Here is a 22,004-nt window from a genome sequence, read left to right on the forward strand (position 1 = left end):
AATAAAAAAGGAAAATATTACAATCTTCGAATGCAAGAGAAACTTGTTCTACCATGGTGCTCAGTAAAATTAATAAATTATTAAAATGTAATGTTTCAAAAAAAAAAAAAAAAAAAAAAATCTACATCATAAATTTTTACAAAAAAGAAAATTAATTCAAAAACAAGTTAAGGAATTTGAAACTAGCAACAGTGATTAAAAAACTTTTTATGAAGCACCATACCAATTATATATATGAGAATCCTTAAATGGTTTCTTCAGGTATTAGAGACAGATGAAAATATTTCATCTGGATAAAATCTTAGTACTGACCAATCTCTCTCTCTCTCTCTCTCTCTCTCTCTCTCTCTCTCTCCCCCCCCCCCGATTGTAACATTAGCATTAGTAGAGGCATATGATGCAAGAAAGCAAGCTTATGCAGCATCAGCCAAAAAAAAATCTCCCATTTCACCCCTCCATTCATTCCAAATGCCTGTCCAGCTCAGCCTTAAATTTATTTAGACTATTAGCTTCCACCATAAAAGATGGAAGCCTGTTCCATCAATCAACTACCCGCTGGCTAAAGGCAAATTTCCACACATCTATTCTACAACTTGAAACTGTGCCCCTTCAGGTTCTTGGCCTGAGCAAGAGTAAGAATCCCATCAGTATTTAGCTTGTTCAACCCATTCAAGGCCTTTTACACCTCAATCAGATTGCCTTGCAGGTGCCTACTCTCCAGGCACTGCAATTTGCAGAACCGAAGCCTTTCTTGGTAAGAGGACTCCTTTGTTCCCCTCACCAATCTTGTTGCCCTTCTTTGTACTCATTCTAGCAACTCTACATCTTTCCTAAAATGAGGCCTCCAGATCTGTACACAGTACTCTAGGTGTGGCCTGACCATTGCCTTGTAAAATGGGATAATCACCTCCCTGTCTCTGCTAGCAAAATTCCTGTATATCATTGACAAGACTCCACATGACCTGCCCTGGCAGCCCATCTGCACTGCCCAGCAAACTTCATATTTGACTGCACAATAACCCCCAGGTCTTTTTCACTTACTATTTCCCTGAGTGTAGTACCACACAGTTGGTACGTTTCTCTTCAGTTACTTCTACCCATATGCAGTACTTTGCATTTGTCAATGTTAAACTTCAGTTGCCACTTCTCAGCCCATTTTACCAACTTATCCAGATCCAGTTGGAGTAGCATATTGTCTTTACTGTCGTTGAGCTTATACATTTGCAGTATTTTTAATACAGATGGGCCAGTGTATAAAAAAAAAAAAAAAAAAACACAATATGGAAGACCGAAACAGCCTCCATTAATGAATCATGTTGAAAGAAGTAGAAACCAGGTTCAACTCCAAACAAGAAGTTCTACTTAGAACTTCTCGTTTTAAGTAAAAATTTTAAAATGTGCTTCTAAAGGCATCAACTATATAAAATGTGAAATTAAAGGTATTATCAATGCCAAAATTGTTAATATCATTAATTTCTAAAAATAAATAAATATATAAATTAAAATTTAAAAATAAAAACACAATATTTTTAATTGCCTAAGAATTCTTTCAATTGCTGACAACTGGAAAATTAAGGATAAAATAAACCATTAAACCTGTAACTAAAATTATATATAGAGAACATACGATACATTAGGAAAGCATTGTACAGGATGTTCATCTTGTTTGTCGCCCCATTGTTTACTGGTTCGTTAATTCATTGCCACTTGTCTATCACGTGCAGCACACCACAATTCGTGATAACTCACTTTTGTTCATACAGTCAATTCTGCTATAACGCTGTACATGTGTTCCTAAAAATCTCCACGTTATGGTATTTCGGGCATTAAAAACAACAGGACTTATGGGAAAAATAGGGATAGTGGAAGAGCACTCAAAAAAAAAAATGTTCAGTCTGGTAAGTAAGACATTCACAAATGTTAGAAACACAAAATTGCTAATACAGGTTTAGACATTTTAAATTTCTAATAAATAAATAAATATTACCAGTAAATATAGCACTTTACCTTGACAAGATATGAAGTTTGCTTGATTGATATTTCTGTTCACTGACATTTTCTTTTTTTTTTGGATTGCAAAATTTAAAACAGTAAAAAACATAAGCAATCAATAACGACAAACATGGTACGCACAAATTGCACAAGTGAGACAAGTTTACGAAACAAAAAAAAATAGGAACGAAGAAAATATTCTGAAAATGTATTAATGTATTTTATATGATTGAAGATTTCATGACGGGGAAACACATTTAACCATAATAAGATAAAAACTCATAGAATTCCACTATCGGTATTATTGCAAATGCACTAAGATCGAGTTTACTACCTGTTTATAATTAGATTGCACTAACTGAAAAGTCCAATAAATCAGGAACTACAAATTGTTTTTATTGTTTTATGGTAGTGACCCCAGAAATCTGCTCATGCTATCATGCCTCACGAAATTTCTGTCCGAACAGAAAAATGTGAGCTTCTGAAAACATGAGTCAGCCTACAATATCATGTGTTATCTTGTGAATACAGCAATTGACTAAACAGTGTGTATCCGACCAATACAACTACAGTAAATGGGAAATATAGCTCTCACACATTTGACGTTTGACATTTTTTAAGCTTCATAAACTTGTATGTATTGCTATGTTCAGCCTGGTGCCAGGTTTTGCATTCATCTCATGCTATTTGCAGACGAAATTGCACATGAGCCAATGCAATTTTTGGGTTATACTCGCATTGTTCCCTAATATATCAGTCATGTTAGAACAAATTTGCGTTGTGAAAATGTGCGTTATAGCAAAACTGACTGTACTGTTGTTAAATCAGTTTTCTTTGTGTATTTATTGAGAATTTCTAAAAATTTATTATGAATTTCATAGCAACCTTAAATGTTACTTTCAATTATCTAAATATGTTCAAGATTTAAAAAAGCTAAAAATATCTTCAGATGTTTTAATACATTCTTAATATTATTAATGAAATTAATAGAAATTTTCTCATGAAGTTTATACATAAGTGTGAAAACAATACCCTCCTTAATCATGTCATCTAAACAGCCTACAACAGAAACTGTTCATTTTGCATTAGAAAAGAAAAAAGTGAAAACATGCATCAGTTGGGGCAAAAGTTGAACATTATTTATAAGTTGGAAGCTGGTTGATACTGCATGAGATTTAACTGTGCCAGCAACTTCAACAAGATCTGCTTTAAAAAAATCAATATTTAGATGAATATCAAAAAATCAAAAATCAATACAAAAATGTGCAAAACAATATTCTGTAATGAAGAGACTTAATTGTTACACAGATAATTGGTGTTAAATTATTTTTAAAAAAGGAGATAAGAGATATTAAAATTTAAAAGTCATACCTTATCTTTTAGCTGCCGGGCCAGTTTACGTCCCTCTGTGACAAAATCAACATAAGTAACATCTTCAGGGTCGATGGTTGCTAAAGTGGCCAACCATTCTTCCTCTACTAGGCCTACCAACCCAAACTGAAAACGTTACAGTGAGATAATAATCTCATTTATTTTTTCGATGAACATTAATAAAAATAATGATAATTTTGAATATCTCACTTGATAAATAAAATTGTAACAATAGAATTATTCATATTTAATAATAAAGCCAGTAAGAGACAAGATTCAAATAACAAGAATTTTTTCATTAAAAACATATGGATATAGACATTTTATTTTTATTAACAGCTTCAAAAATCTTTAGATATGACCAGCCTTCTTAACAGATGACATTTTTCACACAGAAACTAATGCACTTGTGGAATTGTGATAATTCTGATCCAGATAATACGCAACATAATGATTATCAGTTTGTGTGTAGAAATTTAGCATTATTTGAAATAATGATAAATTTCTTCACACGTGGATTTAATTATAATGGTATATTACAAATATAATGGTAACAGTAATTTAATATTATATCCATAACCTGTACTTCTTTGCAGGAGAGTGATACACTTAAGGAGTGCAAGAATATTTTCTGATGATATTATGGCAGTATTAGCTTGGTCAGAAAAATGCTAATTTGAGGAGTATACACTGACAAACAGTTTTAACAGCAAGCAGAGGTAAAACTGATTCTTAAGGTGCTTCTACTGGGACATGCAGCAACCTGGAAATCAAGGTGTGGCTGATTACAAGGCTGCTAATGGTCATCATGGAAAAGCAAATATATGGGTTGTTTTAGAGTCACTAAAAACAAAAATAGTCACATATATACTTACTTATAAATTAATTCTAAGGAGCAGAGTAAATAAATAAGTGTGACTACATGCAGTTCCCGCTTTACGAGTGTTCGCTTTATGAGTTCCTGGGTTTATGAGTTTTTTTTTTTTTTTTTTTCAAATAACAAAATATGAAAATTAATTTCAATAAATAAATGCTAAACTTTCATAAATATGGCATTTCAAACCACGTATGCAGCTATATAATACAGTACTATTGCATGTGCATTTGTTTGTTCAGGCAGAGATAAGGAGGGTCCAACTCTTAAAGAATTTGGAAAGAATTCCATATTTTAGATGCAATCAAAATAACAAAATGAACGGGACAAAATTACACAGAACACAAAGTGTGTTTTGAATAAACTCTATCATCACTTTATTGATAACTATGAAGTATTTCAAGAACCAGCAGAAATCGTAGAAAATGAAACAGAAGCAATTGAGATTTGAGTCACAAGATTCAAATTTCGAGCACACTAGAAAAGTTACTACAGATTTAAAAAATGCTTATGCATGCTATCGTGAAATTTATAAAGAAAAGACTGTCTTGGAAATAAATGACTCTTGAAGCATTTCTGAAGACAACTTTGTGCAGGCGCCTCCGTAGCCAGGTGGGCAGGAGCAGCAGTGTGTGGCACACGCTTCTTGATTAGACCGGGTTCGAGCCCGTGACCACCAAATACGGACGATGCGGAAAGGTCATGGAATGACCACCGCCATATCCCTGGAGCAATATGGCCTTAGTTGCTGATGCTCCTAAAAACCAAATAACAAACAAACAACTTTGTGCTTTCAACAAACCAACGAGTGTCGAACCAACAATGAATGATGAACAATCAATGAATGTGCACTTAGTGGAGGATGAAGAATAAACATTCTTTATGACATAAATAATTTATTTATTATTATAATTTGCTTGATTTTAAAGGCTATTTTTTCATTTCTTTGGATAAATAACTCATTGTTTATGCTTAAACTATTATTTTGTTGACAATACTTAACTTTACTTAACATTACTATGGTCAAATTTCATTGTCGAAAATGTAACCCGTTTATAACATTACGTCTATTGGAAATAAATTCCCGCTTTACGAACGCACGCTAGGAACAAATTAACTCATAAAGTCAGGAACTACTTGTAATTTGAAATACTGGCTAAGTCATCAAATCCAGAAACTAACCATTAGAGGAATATTAAAAACATGCTGCAATTCAAACATCAGGAATACAGAATTTGAAGGGCAGACAGGACAGGAGAGGAGAGGGGGTTACTTATGCTCTTGGTTAAGAAGTACCAAAAATCTAAAACAGTTCATGAAGTTGATATAGACTGAAAGTGCAATGTAAGTCAGTTTAATGTGACATAAGCATTGCAACCCAAAAATAAGCAGGAGTATGTCACAGGTCAAATGACTGTGATGAGTATAATGAACGTCTATGCACACAGAGTGGGCCAGTATATCAGAATGTCTTTCACAAAAGATTTTAATTGTCCAGATAACCATTGGAACTCACTGGTTGGTAATTCACACAATAGCAGAAATTTCTAGATTTACTGACGACTGTTTTCCATACCAGTATGTTAGAGAAGCAACAAGAAAAAGCTATTGATCTGATTATCAGCAGTGACTCATCATACATTAAGGGTCTTCAGATAAAGGACTAACTAAGTGCCAGTAATCATAGTACACTCATGTAGGATTTATTTAAAGATGTAACTACAGTCAAGGGTAAAGGGAAAGGATTTTGTTTTTGGAAAGATGATATGATCTTGGAAAGTTTTTAAATTATTTTCAGTAGGAAAAACTGGTGTTGCTAACACCAGCAAATTCTAAATGGTACGATCAGGAAAGTAAACGTACCAGCCATTAAGCTTTATACACCAACTAAGAGATGCTATTCAATGTTTAGACCTAAATGGATGTCTTATGAACTGATTAGAAGTTTGGAGTAAATAAAAAATAGTCTGAAATCCATTACAATCATATCACTTGGGAGGGGGAGTAGGCTAAGGCAGACTGCAAGAAGTCTTTGGCTAAGCAAAGAGTTTTTTTCTTATATTAACAATATAAGGAAACAGATGAATTATGCTGGTCTACTGGATATGAATGGCATAACTATTGATAATCCTGTTTCAAGTTACTGATGAAGTAAATAAATATATTGCATCTACACATGAAGTTTCTAGGGATGAGGATACCAGAAGTATATCTAACTCTAATTGGAAGATAAATAATGTTGTAATAACTGAGAGGAAAGTGATCTGATTGAGGTGCTTAAGGCTTTGAATGGATCGAGCAAGCTCAGTGCTGTGGGATTCTTCTTCCTCAGACCACACACGAGGTCTCAGACGACACAAATTCAAATTGAGGAAGAATGGTTGCAGAATAGATATGTGAAAATCTGTCTTTAGCCAGTGCACCCACTGTCTAAAGTTGATTATTGGAACAAACGTCCACCTGTATATTGGAAGCTGATAGCTTAAATAAATTCAAGGAAGAACTAGTCAAACTGTTGGAGAGAATGAATAGATGAAATGGGAGCTGTCTTTTTTTTTTTTTTTTTTTTTTTGGCTGATGCTGTATAAGCTTTTCTTGCATCATTTACCACTGCTAATGCTAAGTGGAAGATAAATTGTTGAAGCTAAAAGTAAATAAGGCACTCAGTGCTACAGAATTCTATCCAATTGTATTAAAAGCATCCTCAAAAGAGGTAAGCAGAACCTCAAAAGAGGTAAGCAGAACTATAATTATGAGAGCATTCTTGGATTCAGGAGAGATCCCTACATATTGGAAATGTACAAATGTCTCTCCTATTCACAAAAGGGGATCAAAGGGTGAAGTGAGTAATTACAGACCAGTAAATTTGAACACAGAAAATAATGGAGTCTGTAGTTTATAGAAGTAATGCAGGGTCATCTTGACAGGAATGCACATCATATACTTATATTTGAAAAAAAAAAAAAAAAAGGCTTTTGATACTGTTTCACACAATAGGCTGCTATACAAATTCGAGCAGTGTAGCATCGGGGAAAGTTCCTGTTTTGAATAAAGGGAAGGTTGAGTGGTAGGAGACAGAATAGTTATTAATGGCCACTGCTGTTCATGGACTAGTGTTATTAGTGGAGTCCTCAAGGTTCAATGCTGAGCCCCTTGCTCTTTTCGCTATTTTAAAGACAAAATGCCCTGTGCATTTCGTCTTTAAAATTTCAATATTTATGAATGATAAGCTGCTATTGAAATGAAGGTTAAATACAACATAAGAGCTCACTAAAATCAAACTAAAAGTGAATACCAAAACTAATGAAAACAATGCAAAAAAGGAGGGGGTTTATATTCAACTTACCTTCTTTCCTCCTCTCTCTAAGATTGAAGTTATTTTTCCTTCAGCAAGTGGCTGGTTGGTATCATTATCAATAACATTGCTTATCAACCAAGGAAACATAGTTTGATGAGCAAAGTCAACCAAATTGTCCACTCCAAAATCTGAAATTATAATGTTTTAAATATATAAATATTTATGCCACTAATAAAAAATTATATATTTTTACCATACATATTTATGGCCAATACATGAAACAGTTTCAATTGTTTTACTAATCAATTATATGCACTTTGTTTCTTCTGATAATTAAGTCTTTAATGAGAATGAAATTAAATTATTTTAATTGTAAAAAGAAATTAAACAACACTCCATATAAATTTTAAAGGCAAAAATTTTTGCCTTTAAAATTTATTCAGAAAAGAATAAATTTTAGAATTTCATCAGAAAGTTTATTGAAACAAGCTACAAATAAAAGTTTATAGAAAATATTCCAAAAACCCAACTATTTAGAGACCAATAACCCAACCATTTAATAACTTTTTGAAATCCTTGCAGATATCATATTTTCAAGTCTAAAATAGGGAGCTGACCAGTCATTATCACCATGGATACCGTATTTGCTGAGCCAGTCATATATGTTGTGTTTGTTTTTGTGGTTAGTGACATGTTGGATTGTATGGCTGACCTCTTAGCCAGCAAAAATCAACTGGAAATCTGTTGGCTAGCTACTGTCTTTGCCATGAGGAGGAGGTTGTTGTTTTTTAGTTGGCGCATCCAGCTTCTATGGCCATAATGCACCTCCCAAAGTTTTGCATTTTCTACGCCATGAGGAAGTAAGACATATTCTTTACAAAACTAAAAGTTTCTGGGGTCCTACAACCCTAGAGTTGACAATGGAAGCAACTGGGGTCCTACAACCCTAGAGTTGCAGTGTAAGGAAAGGAAGAGGGGGAGATAGTTGGAGTGGGGGATGGTAGACAGACATACTAAAAAAAAACTGCATAAAGGAGCAATACGAAAGGAAGGACTTGGATAGGAAAGATATTTCTAGGATAGAAATTGCATTTAATAATAAGAAGGAGAAGATGCCTCCTTCATCTTCTCCTACAGTGTTAGAGGAATGATGAAGAGGCATCTATTATTGGGGAAAGATTGCAGGATAAGCATTTTGAGCAGGTAAAACACTCTACATATTGCTGTATGACAGCATCAAATGATTTGTTTAATAATAATCTCTGCCATACACATACACACATAACCAGCAAAATATTGCTCACTGTGTGGTAAGTGTTGTGTATGCTGTTCAGAACACTGGATCAAGCTCAACAACATTAATGGGACCATACAGTGTTCAGGAAAGCCAACCCAGGTGGCCAGAACTTAAATATACACACGTGTTCTGTCCAACCTCCTCAAGCCACTGAGAAGGGCTGCAACCAGAAGTGGTCTGACATGAGCAGGAGGTATTAACAAAAAAAAAGGATAGAGGTTTGACATTCACATTGAGAATAACAGTTAACATTAAATATGTATAAATGTTATTATATATATATATGTGTGTGTGTGTGTGTGTGTGTGTGTGTGTGTGTGTGTGTGTGTGTGTGTGTGTGTGTGTGTGTGTGTGTTTTATTACATATATGTAATAGCAAAGTTATTATATATATATATATATATATATATATAATATAAAATAAGAATATGTCAGTCATATGATAAGCCAAGTAAGTGACAAAGAGAAAGTAAACCATTATGTAACTACAGCAACAAACAAGGGCATTGCAGAAATAATATGCTTCTAAAATAATTTAGAAAGAATGCCAATTAATAAGCAAAATAATATAAATCTGCACAAATTCCAATTAATTAAAATTTAGCAGCACACTCTTGATGGAGCCAGGTCCAAACTGCATGAAACATCACTGTAAGCAGAGATAAAAATCAACAACAATGATTGACCATTGTGCTCTATCTCATCAGAAAGCTCCAAGGCCAAGTGACTGGCCTTCAAAATGCAGTGACTCCTTGGAGTCACTGCATTTCGAACATTAAATAAATCACTGCAACACCAACCTGACAGATACACTAATCAACCTAACAACACAACAGATTTGAACAACAGTGGCCCTTATGCACTGAAAAATTATAATATAACAGATCAGAGCACCAAAGCAATGCCAAACCACTGACACAGAATAAAGGGTATGTAAGAGTTGATCCAAAAGAAATTGAAGTATGGATGGCAATGTGAGTGGTGCATTTTACTGCCATCTATAGTCTCACAAAGTGCACTAACCACTGTCCTTACAAAAAGGGAATTTTAATTACTTCAATTGCTTACAAAGGGCTAACCAGCCCTTCACATTATCCAATATCAAATTAACCAGATTTTCCTGCAGTGACAGAAAGTTTTTTGATATTTGAAGCAGTTAAGAAATAAATTACATTTTTAACATTAAGTAATCACTAAGGCACGGTGATCAAAGACAAAGCTTTAAATCACCTTAAAATTTCACTAGATCTCTGTATGAAGTGCACATATGTGTGCAGTGGATTGATTTAGACAAATGTAAAGGCAATTCAGGTCATAAGTTTGAATTGTCATTACACAATTCACAATACTGCTGCGTTTTATAGCAGTGCTCCTCAAACTTTTTAATAATGCACCCATCAAATACTTTCTCTTTTTTAACATAAATAATTAAAAACCATATTACATATTAACCTTTTATAGCCCACAGGTTAAGAAACATATTCTAAAGAATAGTTTATTCGTGTTGTATGATAAGAAGTTCAAGTTTACAAATAGATAAATCACATTAATAACGTACCAAAATCATGGTTGCCATAGCATGCACAATGGACTCCAAAGCTGTTAAGAACAGGAACCATTTGCTCACCTTTTGTAAATGTACTCACTAGAACAATAAAAATGTATCAAACTATAGCACTTGCCAATATTTAAAAAGCATTTAAGTTACATGGTAACAATTACATTCTGATACTTTAATATTTTTTCTTACAAATTAATATATTAATCAAAAAAGGGCAGATTTTTATTTCTTGTTAGAAATTTTTATTTCTTTTTATTTCCTTGTTAGTTAAATGAAGAAGATACTTGAACTCAACTAAAGACACTTTTTTTGCCAAAACTGTTTTTAGTTCAAGTTTAAAAATAAATATAAATAAATAAAGACATACTCAAGTCCTCTGATTAAACAATTGCTTACAGACATAAAAACTCTTATAGGTTTTATAAAACGGTTGTCTACTTTTCTGCAGAAAATGAAGAATTAATCCTTAATTCTCAAAATATTGGCACAAGAAACATTAACGCTGTTTGTAGTAACAACTTTTTTCTGGTGTAATGAAGAACGTAAGGGAAAGAAAAAGAAAGTTAAAAGCTTCACAAGTGAGTTATTCAATAGCACAGAATAGAAGTAGTAAAATTAAAAATATCAACCACAGGGTGCCACTTTATTTTCATTACTGTCCTTATCACACCATCAACTTCCAGGCTAAAATTTCACATATAAAGTTGGTGTAATGAGGACAGCAATCCAGTCAATGAAGTACCACAAAACATCTCATCAGAATTATCTCAATTCCTTTAATAGTTATAGACAGGTTTTACTCTACACAGGACAAATTATTTAAATAATTTTTGCTTTTCTCTATTTACCTCCACATCATGCCACTTAATGAACAACTTAAGCACAGATCTAATAGTATTGGGTTTTGTTTTTTTTTTTGTTTCTATGTATACACTTCAACTATTTTCAAATACATCAGACTTTCAATTATCTGGGTGCAGATTAACCAACTTGCAGGTTAACCAAGGTATTTATGGCCAAGAAGTCTAAGTCAGTCTAAATCAAATAACAAAAAAAAAAAGTAATATGTGAAATTCAATATTAGGTATTATTTACATTTTGTAATATTCTTGTAATTTCCCTTGAATTTCTCAAAAACTTCATCCCACCTTTTCTATCTGCCTACTAGTCCACTCTAGTCATATATATTTTAATGGGCCTTTGGTTTTATTACCATGTTATTTTAACTATTAAACAAAAACTTGAGCTCATCAGTAACCACAGAAAAAGGTGCCAAAGTATCACCTTCAATATAAGTTTCTATTCAATAACATGAAACAAGAGACAGCCCTCTTACTGGCAAGATGATGCATCAAAATTTACAAATTACCATTTGGGAAGGTAAATGGAAGGAAAAAGCAAACTTCACTCACTATTTTTTTCAAAAAATAATATGAATACATTAAATTTTAAGTCGAATCTATTCATGTTATACTATACTTATAAATATGAACATATTTCTACGTAAATATGACAGAAATAGTTACATTTCTGTCATATTTATAAGTTTTTCTTTCATTTTTCAAGGTTCTGAATATCTGGGAAAATTTATTTCTCTACCACCTTATGTAGGGAAAATTTATTTCCCTACATAAGCGGGCATCCACTGTAAAAATTAGACTCTGACTATATTTTGTGATGTAACAGCAAAGAGAGTCATCAGTGAGGACTATTTCATGCCCTGTATTACTTTTATTAAAAATTACAGAGTGTGAAAAAAAGAAAATGATTTTTCAGTAAAGGTGATCACAGTTACTATGGTCTTCACAGGAAGCTTTGGGAACAAAACCTTGCTGTTGATTGAACATGACTGGTCAACTATGTGACAAAGTGTGTAACTTTTTTCTCTGCTCTACTCAATTATCACTGATGTTTGATCATTGACCATGACCAACAGCTATTGCAAATTAAATTTTACCTCATACAAACATAAAATCAAAGAATTTAATTTCTGCATGCATTTGTTGATTGTGTGTTTGTAAACCACATCACATTTATACTGTCAGTTAATGACATTTGCTGAATTCCCAAAGAAGTAATATAAAGTTTTTCCCAAACAATTAAAGTTACTAAAAAATGCATACAGAAGTTATAATTTCCTCCATTTTTGTGTTTATACTTCATGCAATTTGATTGTTGCATAATTGAGACTGTAAAAGAAAAGCTAGTTTAGTTTTTCTGATATGAATACAAAAAAGAAAAGAGTAAATCAAATAGGACTCTTAATTGGTTCTATTTGATTTACTCTATTTGAGAAGGTCCACAGAACATCCAGCAGAAATTATGAATTAAAAAGATACTTCTCAACATTACTTACAGTTGAAGGCTAGTTCAAATCTCTGAGGAATGTTAAAAAATCACATTGCTAAAATGAGTGATATAATGATCTCAAAGAAGTGTTCATTAGAAAAGTTAGTGGGGTTAAAGGAGGAGTGGGCTCCAGGTGGGTGTGGAATATATTCAGTTATAATTAAAAAGACTACGTACGAGTGTATATTATTATTATTATTATTATTATTATTATTATTAGCCATATAGTACAAGGAAGCCTGAGGCTTATGCTGAACTAGGCAAGAGAGAGTCAGAAGTAAAAGGGAATCACCAAGAAAGAGAAGAATGATGATATCCAGCTCAGGACCCTGGGTGTGCCAAGCCCATACTCACCAGATGTGAGCCCCTGGAGTTATCAAGCCATTTGAAATGTTACTGACAGTGTCAGACTCTGAGAGAATTCCTTTGGACCGAAGAACTGCTAATGCCTTCCCATTCCAAAAGAGTGATGCCAAAGAGGAGCAGGATAACTACAGGCCAGTTAGTTTGGCTTCTGTAGTAGGGAGGACCAGAGAATCTGTGATTAAGGATGCAATTCAAGACAATCTCAACAAGAATGACATCTTAAATAGATTCCACCATGGGTTCATTAAGGGGAGGTTATGCCTGGTCAATTTGGTAAATTTTTATGATGTAATTATTAAACAATTGGATACAGGTAACAATTTTGACACTATATATCTAGCCTTTAGTAAACTTTTAATATCTTCTCATATCAAAGACTGCTATGTAAACTGGAAGAAGTCAGAGTTTTGGTAGTTTCTACACTGAAATGCAGGCTGTCTGAAATACAGGAGACAGAGGGTTGTTATAGTAGTAGTTATAAAGGGCTGTTGTAATCAGTCTTCAGAGGAGACCAGTGAAATAAGTGGAATCTCTTGGGGCTTTGGGAAAGAAATTTCTAATTTCTATTTCTTATAAATGATATCAAGAAGGGTATCCAAGAGAAGCTGTCAAAGTTTGCTGATGATTTGCAGATGGGAAGATGATTAACAATTTGAGCCAGGCCATGTGCTTCAAAAAGACTTGGACTAGTTGCACATGTCGCCCAGAAAATGGTAGCTAGTTTAATTTTTCTATATTTAATTATCCATTCAGAAAATAGAAATCGTGTAGTCGTGTGTAAGCTACAGAGAGAGAACTAAAAGCAGTTCAAGACAAAAAAGACTTAAGTGTTATAATTCTTTTTTGACAAATTTTCCATGTAGTGTAAACAGTCAGCTAGGAACAGACATGGTGTCCTGTCCATTATTTATAAGAGCTTGCTAGTAGGGAGAAGGATATCATTGGCCCTCTATACAATTAAGGTGGTTAAGACCACATTTAGAGTATTATATTCAGGTCTGGAGACTGTACCTAAAAACACATAACCTCATGGAGAGTTCAAAGAAGGACAATCAGATTAGTGATGAGTGCAAATCAATGCACACATGAAGAAAGGCAGGAAGATGTGGACTGCAAAGTTTTTTACAATTACACATCTAAGGGGAGATCTGATTGAGTTGCATAAAGGACTGAAGGGGTTGAGTAAAATGAATGAGGAATGTCTGTTCTCCCTTGTATGTGACACAAGACCCAGAGGACAAGATATAAAAATCTCAGGGAATAACAGAAGGCTGAATCTCATGAAGTTCACCTATGAGCAGCAAGTTGTCAAAAACTGGAATAAGTTGACTGGAATAATACTAAATGACTGATTTTGCTTGATAAATGCAAAGCTTTCTAAAATTATTAATGGAAACTTACTAAATCAAAAGGGCAGGTGTAAGCATTGATTTCTTAGGTGCCATGGAGTTCTAGCACCCAAGAGTTGTAAAGCCCTGTAAAGATACACCCAAAAGATGTTGAAATAGGACCAACTACTCCGAAGGGAGCAAAGTGGACTGCACCACACGAAAAAAAAGCTCAGCCACAGTCAAAAATCAATGAATGGATATATATATAGCTGGCATACAGTATTACATACAATGAGCATGGAAAGAGTATGCAATATGATGGACTTTTAATTAAGCATGATTGTTGGTGAAAGGTGATGTGTATATCCCTTGCAAAGGCAGTGCATCTAATGAGCTATTCCTGACCTACTTTTGTTTAAATATACTAGGAGTGAGAGACACTTTGTTGTATAATTGATCAATCATGCTCAATCAATGTCAGAGTTTCTTTCCCAAAGCTTCCTGTGAGACCATAGTAATGTGCTCACCATCATTGCTGTGGTACAGAACCAATGCTGGATGAATGGAGTGGGAAACTACCGCAGGAACTCAGACCAATAGGATGGTCATGGTGGCACAACTGACCACACAATACCACATGTGTTAGCCCAGAGCCCTTTATAGCAAGACTATTCAATATACTCTCTATCAGATGGAGCATCATAGAAGATGGCTAGCCCATTATTCCTTCCTGACTCCACATCCACAAGCATCTGCATCTCATCTGGTAGTACAAACACTGCAATTAGAGCAGATGGCTCAAATAAGGTATGGTAGTCAAAAGAATCACATTTCCTTATGTATTAAACCAATGAAAGAGTATGTGTGCAGTGATGACAACAAGATGCAATAAATCCCATATACATTGTGCAGACAGTGCAAGCTGGTGTTGACAGTATTCTGGTCTTGAGAATGTTTTGCTGGAATATCCTAGGTGCTCTGATATGTGTGCAAAGACTTGATTGTGGAGGTCTATCGTGTCATCACTACCAACCATGTACATCAAAATCTTTATGAATTTATAACAAATGAAAACTAGACTCATTCTCAGTTTATTAGCATGGACAACTGTTTAAAAAATTATGACAAAAATTATAAGTAGTTGATCACATTTGACTAAAAACTTTAAGTGACTAATATTCAAGGTAATTTGACAGCTTATAATATATATTTTTTAATAATTTAACCTTATTCAACTCTCTTACTTATTGAGGGTGCTAAGATATCTCCACTAAAAAGAATTAATGGGTCAAGGTAGTCAAAGCTTCTCAGGGCTGTACAGAATCGTGGTGCTCCTCCTACTGGTTCTACTTGTTCTCCTTCCACATTGTAACAGTCATTAAAATGGAGTATTGTGACTACTGCTTCTTGGGCTGGCATATTGGTTATTTAAATATAGTTGCCACCTGTAAAAGCTCTTCTGCTGAAAAACAAAAAAATTTTCTTTTATAAGGAAATTTTTAGTCCCATTTCTAAGAGTGACCGTGTTTACTTTAATATCACAACAAATGAAAATAATTCTAATGAAACATTACAATCTTCATTTTATTAATGTAATTTTTAATACCTTTCCCAAATTTAAGTTATAAATATGATTTATCAAAAGTTTTTGAAAATACTCAATTCTGAAAATTTTTAAAACATATTTAATTACTTTTAGGAGTAAGTATATAATAACATATATGATTTCTTCATATTCACTTCAGTCTTTTAATCAACAAGTTGTACTAATGCTTAGATTAAGATCACCATTTTTTTTTCCCTTTCAAATCCATGGGAAAAAATAGCTTCAAAAGAAATAAATAATTTATTCTGTATTTCTTGGGAAAAATTAAAGAATAATAATAATTAAATAAATGAATTAATTTCATTAATAATTAAATAATGAAATTATAGTATATTATAATACTAATTAAATTATTTTAAAAGAGTAAATTAATGAAACTACTATAATTTGTTAATTAAATTACAAAATAAAACTGTTATTAAATTATTATCCAAAAGCTAACAGATTTTTTATAAAAGCTATAGACTTTTATAATTGATTTAGATGATAAAAAACACAATCATGGAACATTTCTGGATGACCCACCATGACCTTAACCCCAAGTGTGATTACGAAGTGATTGACCAATTCCGACACTTTCGCCACCACCTCTGGCTAGAGTCACTTAACATTTCATGCAATTCAAGAACTATGAATCGCTGCAAGGGCACGAGGCTGCACACTATCTTGGAGGCAACTATCTTGAAACTGGATAAATGCTGGCAGAAAATCCACAAACGTCCGTGCAAAAACAATGAGCAGCATTCTAGTAGTTGAATATTTAATCATGTGTCCATGCATGCATCACTGTGTGCACAACTCTGTATCTGTTAAAATTTTGTCTCTAACGTCTTTATCCCGTTAGAATTTGCTGATGAAGGAGCCCATTTAACCCTGAAAGCTTAATGTCATTTATTATTTATCATTAAAACTTTTCTGGATTATACAGAATTTATCTATCCTTAAACTATGGAATCCAGTACAACAAGCCCATTTATTTTCAAAAAACACAATATTTTTAAAATACTGTAAACGATGAATTCAGTTATTTTAAGTCTTTTCTTTAGTTTCCATCTGGAGCCATAGGCACCAAATGGAGCTAAGGAACTCTTTAGAAAGAATTTTTAACTTCACTTGATGCCACAAGTACCAGATGGAGTTAAAATCTGAAATGTTGAAAATCTCTTAATGTCTCCTTTGACTTGGTAGTCAGCCTAAATAAAATGCTTACAATACCATCATGCAATATTCCTTATGTTAGTTACTTTTTAATAAAGGAAAAAATAATTAGCCAAACCTGATTTAGTAGGCTCTATGATGACTGTTTGGGTTTTTTGGAACACAAAAAAATTAAAAAGACTAGGGTAATGGAACTGACACTTGTTTTATTAAATATTTCCACTAAATCAAAACTAAATGCTTAATGTTTTTAGAGTTAATAGCTTAACTAAAAGTTCAAGTTTGACAGGTTAATTTGTTGTCATTCTGCATGCTAACCAATTACACTAATGAGAATTTAACTTTTGGCATACCCACAGACATAAGGGACACACATGCTTTTAAAAATGCATCACTAATAACAAGCACAGTCAGCAAGAATGACAACTCTTTCAGACATTGGAGAAGCCAGATATCTATTTGTAGTACCATTGCAATTTAAGGTCACTTGAAAAATTTAATAGCAACTAATTTTAGAGACCAAAAAATAAATAAATTGGTAATTCGATTTTTTTAGTAAACTTAATTAAATTTGGGGGGGGAAAATGGAACTCTATATAATTTAATGCATCTATAGGTATAACACAATTTCAAAAAAGTACAGCCATCAAGTCACCAAGTAAACATCATTAGAGTAATAATAGATATTGGCATTATTCCCATGTAGTCGTCTTTTTTTTTCTTTTTTTTTTTTTGTGGTCAGCATGGAAATACTTAAATCTTACTCTTACTCTTACACAGCATTTTTGGCATGTGTACATGGCATTAAGTATATATTCTCAGTGATTAATGCAGAAAGTGAGAAGCAAGTCAACAAACTCAAAAAATAAATGGCATTCTTGGCATTACACATTCCAAAGTGATCACACTGAAATTTTTAATATGTTATACTAAGTAACAGATGTATTCACATTTATTTTTTCACTATAATATACACAACTACTTACATTAAGTTTCCTTAATCTCGGAAAAATAATTTCATATCACTAGAAATGCAAAGTAGGTAACTAACCACAGACCAGTAAATTTACCCTGTGTGTCAAGAAAAATAATGGAATCAACAGTTGCAGAAGTAATGCTAGATCAACTTAATAGTAGTGGAGTCATAAGGCATCATGGCATGGTTCTGTTAAAGGGAGATTGTGTCTGACCAATATGATTAGCTATGATGTTGTTACAAAGGAACTGGATGCAGAAAATAATTGTGATATCATATATTTAGAGTTCAGTAACATCTCTGATACTGTACCACACAAACAATTTAGTATAAATGGAGGAATGTAGCATTAGGGGCAAGTTACTACCATGGATTAAGGGATGGTTAAGTGATAGGATACAAGAGTGGTTATAAATGGCCATTTCTCTTAATGGATTAATGTGATCACTGATCAGTGGGGTTCCACAGGGGTCAGTGTGAGATCAAGAGGATTAAGTTAAACAGATGGGCCAGAAAATGGAAACTGAGGCATAACAGTGATAAAGCATTTGGGTAGCAGTAATCCCAGAATTTGATACATCAGATCAGGATGTGTAGTACTGCTCAAAGAATTCTAGTTAGAGTTTGGGCTATTCCTAAGCTACCATTCCGACAGTTTAATTGGTTGCCCCCATCTGAAATGCACTTTCATTTATACAGGGTGTTTCAATAAAAAAAGGTACTGGGATAAACCTTGCTTATTATCTTGGCAGTCCAGGTTGGTTTCAGACCACCATGGTATCCAGGCTGTTAGAGCCTTGTTATTAGGATGCTGTATAGAAATCATCATGCATGTCAAAGTCATGTTGAGTCAGCTGAGAAATGGAATAATGCAAGCTGATCCCGGGCAATGACAAGATCTAATACTTTGCAGCTTATAAAAATGGGAAATAATTACTCCTACAATTTTTTTTCAAAGTAATCTGCATTACATACCACTTTATGGTAGTATCAATTACACTAACTCTCTTTAAAAAAAAAATAAAGAGAAGTTAGTGTGACTGTAGCCTGAAAAGTAAAAGCACTAGAAAACTACCACACTGCCATGTCTACCACTGTGTGGGGGGAAGGGAGGATGATGGCTGTGCTGGTATCATCATTTAAGATCATGTGGTGATCTACAATTTATAGTTTCACCACTGAGCACTAGTATCAGAAAGAGCGACAAATAAAAAGCTAGGAAATGTAAGCATAGGTTTACATTTCAGGGGCATTCAGTTATCAGATAACTTACCTCAGGGATTAAAAATGCCTATCTGAAGGAGTTTTGCCAAAACTGCATGTGATGTGAAGTTGCATTTTTTGCAACAGTACTTCTGGAGGGGACATGAAATCGGAATTTGGATTAAAACCTTTCTGAGGGATTAACAAAACATGCTAAAATTTTCATTTCAGTCCGAATTTGCCTACTCGAGTAATAGTTTTGACCACCTATCATTCTCCATCCTACTATTCTTTCCTATTATATATTCACTCATTAATAGACTGTATTTTATATTGTTTCCTAATTACCTCACTTTTAACTTTAGCGTTTTTCTTATTATGTTGATAACTGTTTTATTAGCAATTTTTTTTTTATTTTTTCATTTATTTATTTTATTTTTGCTGTTATATCTCTTGTCTAAGCTGCATATGATTATGTTTTTAAATACACAGTTTTATGTATTTTAACTTTAGCATACCAATTAATGTTTGGATTGTTCCAAATTATATTATTTACCTTCCTGATAATCTACTCACTATTAATGCTTATTCTTCTACTTTTCTTGGGTTATTCCTAAACTATTTATCTATATTCCTAAATAATTAAAAATTTCATTACTTATTTTATCATTTTCCCTTCTAATTATAATTTTCATCTCAGTGCTTTTTTGCTATTATTAAGCTCTTTATTTTCCATGTGAATGTTTCCTTATTACACTCTTTTAATTTCTTATTAAATTATGTAACATTCTTTGAAAATTGTTTTTGTGTTTTTCCATTAGTACTGCATCATCTACATAGCAGATATTTAACTTTTTACATTTCATTCTAATTCCTTTATTTTAATCATGTTTTAATCATGCACTTATACACTAATAAGTGCATGATTAAAACAGATCTGTGTGTATATACAGCTAATTACTTCTGTTACAAGAGGCAATCAATAAAGTAGTTACCCTCACCTAGAAATATCCTTCAAATTGGTGTAAAATCAAGAGTGGGGTCTCTCAAGGATTAGTTCTTGAATCACTGTTGTTTCTCATTTTCATAAATGACATCAACAAAGGAATAGAAGGTATGATGGCAAAATTTGCAGATGACAAAGATTGGCAGAGTCATTAATGATCAGTGCCAAGCAACACTCCTTTAGGATGACTTGAATAGACTTCACAGATGGTCAGAGAAGTGGCAGCTATGTTTTAATGCTGCTAAATGCAAGGTCTTACACTTGGGGAATTGCAACCAACAAATAAATTATATGCTTGGTGGGGTTGAATTAAAAACAGTGGAGGAGGAAAGGGATCTGGGAATTACAATACAGGTAGATATGAAGTTTTCTGAACAGTACAAACAGTCAGCCAGGAAAACCTATGGTGTCCTATCAATGATTTATTGAACATTATCCTGTAGAGAGAGGGAGGTCATAATCCCACTGTAAAAGGCAATTGTAAGACCACATTTGGAATACTGTGTTCAGTTATGGAGACCTCATCTGAAAAAAGACATTCAGCTTCTTGAAAGGGTCCAAAGACGTGCCACTGAAATGGTGAGATCGGCAGAAGGACAACCATGTAAGGAAAGACATGGATTATGTGGGCTACAGAGCTTGGCAACCAGGCAACTCACAGGTGACCTGAATGAGGTTTATAAGGCTCTGAGAGGGATTAGTAAAATGAATGAAGGTAGAATTCTCAATGTTTTAAACAATTCCAGAACTAGGAGTCAAATTCAAATTACAGCTTGAAGTTTAGATTAGACTAGGGATGTCAAATAACTGGAGTTTTTTAATAACCGGTTATCTGATTGTTTTTGCTCTAGATAACCAGTTAATTGACACATTTTGGCTTATAGGAAGTAGTACAACAAAATGCCGCTGGCAATTGCAATTTTTTTATTAATAAAATGAATTACATAAACAAATTATTGTTTTGTAAACCCCTGGCACCACCATGCCGTGACAGGACTAATTGTATGTCTATCATTGCTGCAATTAAAGATTTATTCTATTCTATTCTATAAATCTATAATATAAAAAAAGTAAGTAAAAATATTTCTTTTTTTAATCACATTTATTGCTTATTAAATAATTATTACAATTAAAACAATGTAAAGTTTGAATTTTTTTTTTTTCAAAAAGTAGTACTTTAAGTAAACAAGTGCATCTAAAGGTTCGGGATTAATTCTATTTCTAATCTTAGTTTGTATAGCGCAGCACGTAGAAAAAATTTGTTCTGTAGCAGTGGAAGTTGGCTTTACTGTTAATAGAGCATTATGAAGATTTTCCAAAGTTTTTATGCGTTGTCCCGTACTTTCAAAGAATTTCATTTCTTTCTGAATGTCATCAGTTTTCGAACAATTATTGGACTTAAAACAGCCGTCAATAGTCGCTCTTAATTCATCGACAAGTGGCATATTTATGTCAGTGTTACTATTTGTTTCGGTACTATCCATCCTGGTAACATTATCTTTATTAGGAAATAGTCTCATAATTAATGTTTTTGCAAATGGATATAAAATTGACTTCTGAACATGGCTTAGATCATCTTGATCTTGATTATTTTTAGGCAGGTTTCCCATTGGTAA

General features: G+C 33.2%; 1 protein-coding gene across 3 annotated transcripts in view; it reads right to left on the reverse strand.

Annotated features, from left to right (window-relative positions):
* The window catches only part of LOC150082552 (uncharacterized), a 165,191-nt gene that overhangs the window by 86,780 nt on the left and 56,407 nt on the right, over positions 1–22,004 (reverse strand). For 2 of the 3 annotated variants that reach the window (XM_090378690.1, XM_090378693.1), the window contains exons 2-5: positions 15,684–15,898; positions 10,391–10,477; positions 7,584–7,723; positions 3,364–3,489 (exon numbers count right to left, since the gene is read on the reverse strand). In XM_090378690.1, the coding sequence (XP_090234816.1) occupies positions 3,364–3,489; positions 7,584–7,723; positions 10,391–10,477; positions 15,684–15,858 (528 nt within the window). In that variant the 5' untranslated portion in view covers positions 15,859–15,898. Of the gene's footprint in view, positions 1–3,363; positions 3,490–7,583; positions 7,724–10,390; positions 10,478–15,683; positions 15,902–22,004 lie in introns of all 3 variants that reach the window. The other variant, XM_090378692.1, reaches the window with a different exon arrangement.

This window comes from Mastigoproctus giganteus, chromosome 7 (genome assembly GCF_048544385.1).
Source record: "Mastigoproctus giganteus isolate SK-2022 chromosome 7, ASM4854438v1, whole genome shotgun sequence".
NCBI classification, from domain to species: domain Eukaryota; kingdom Metazoa; phylum Arthropoda; class Arachnida; order Uropygi; family Thelyphonidae; genus Mastigoproctus; species Mastigoproctus giganteus.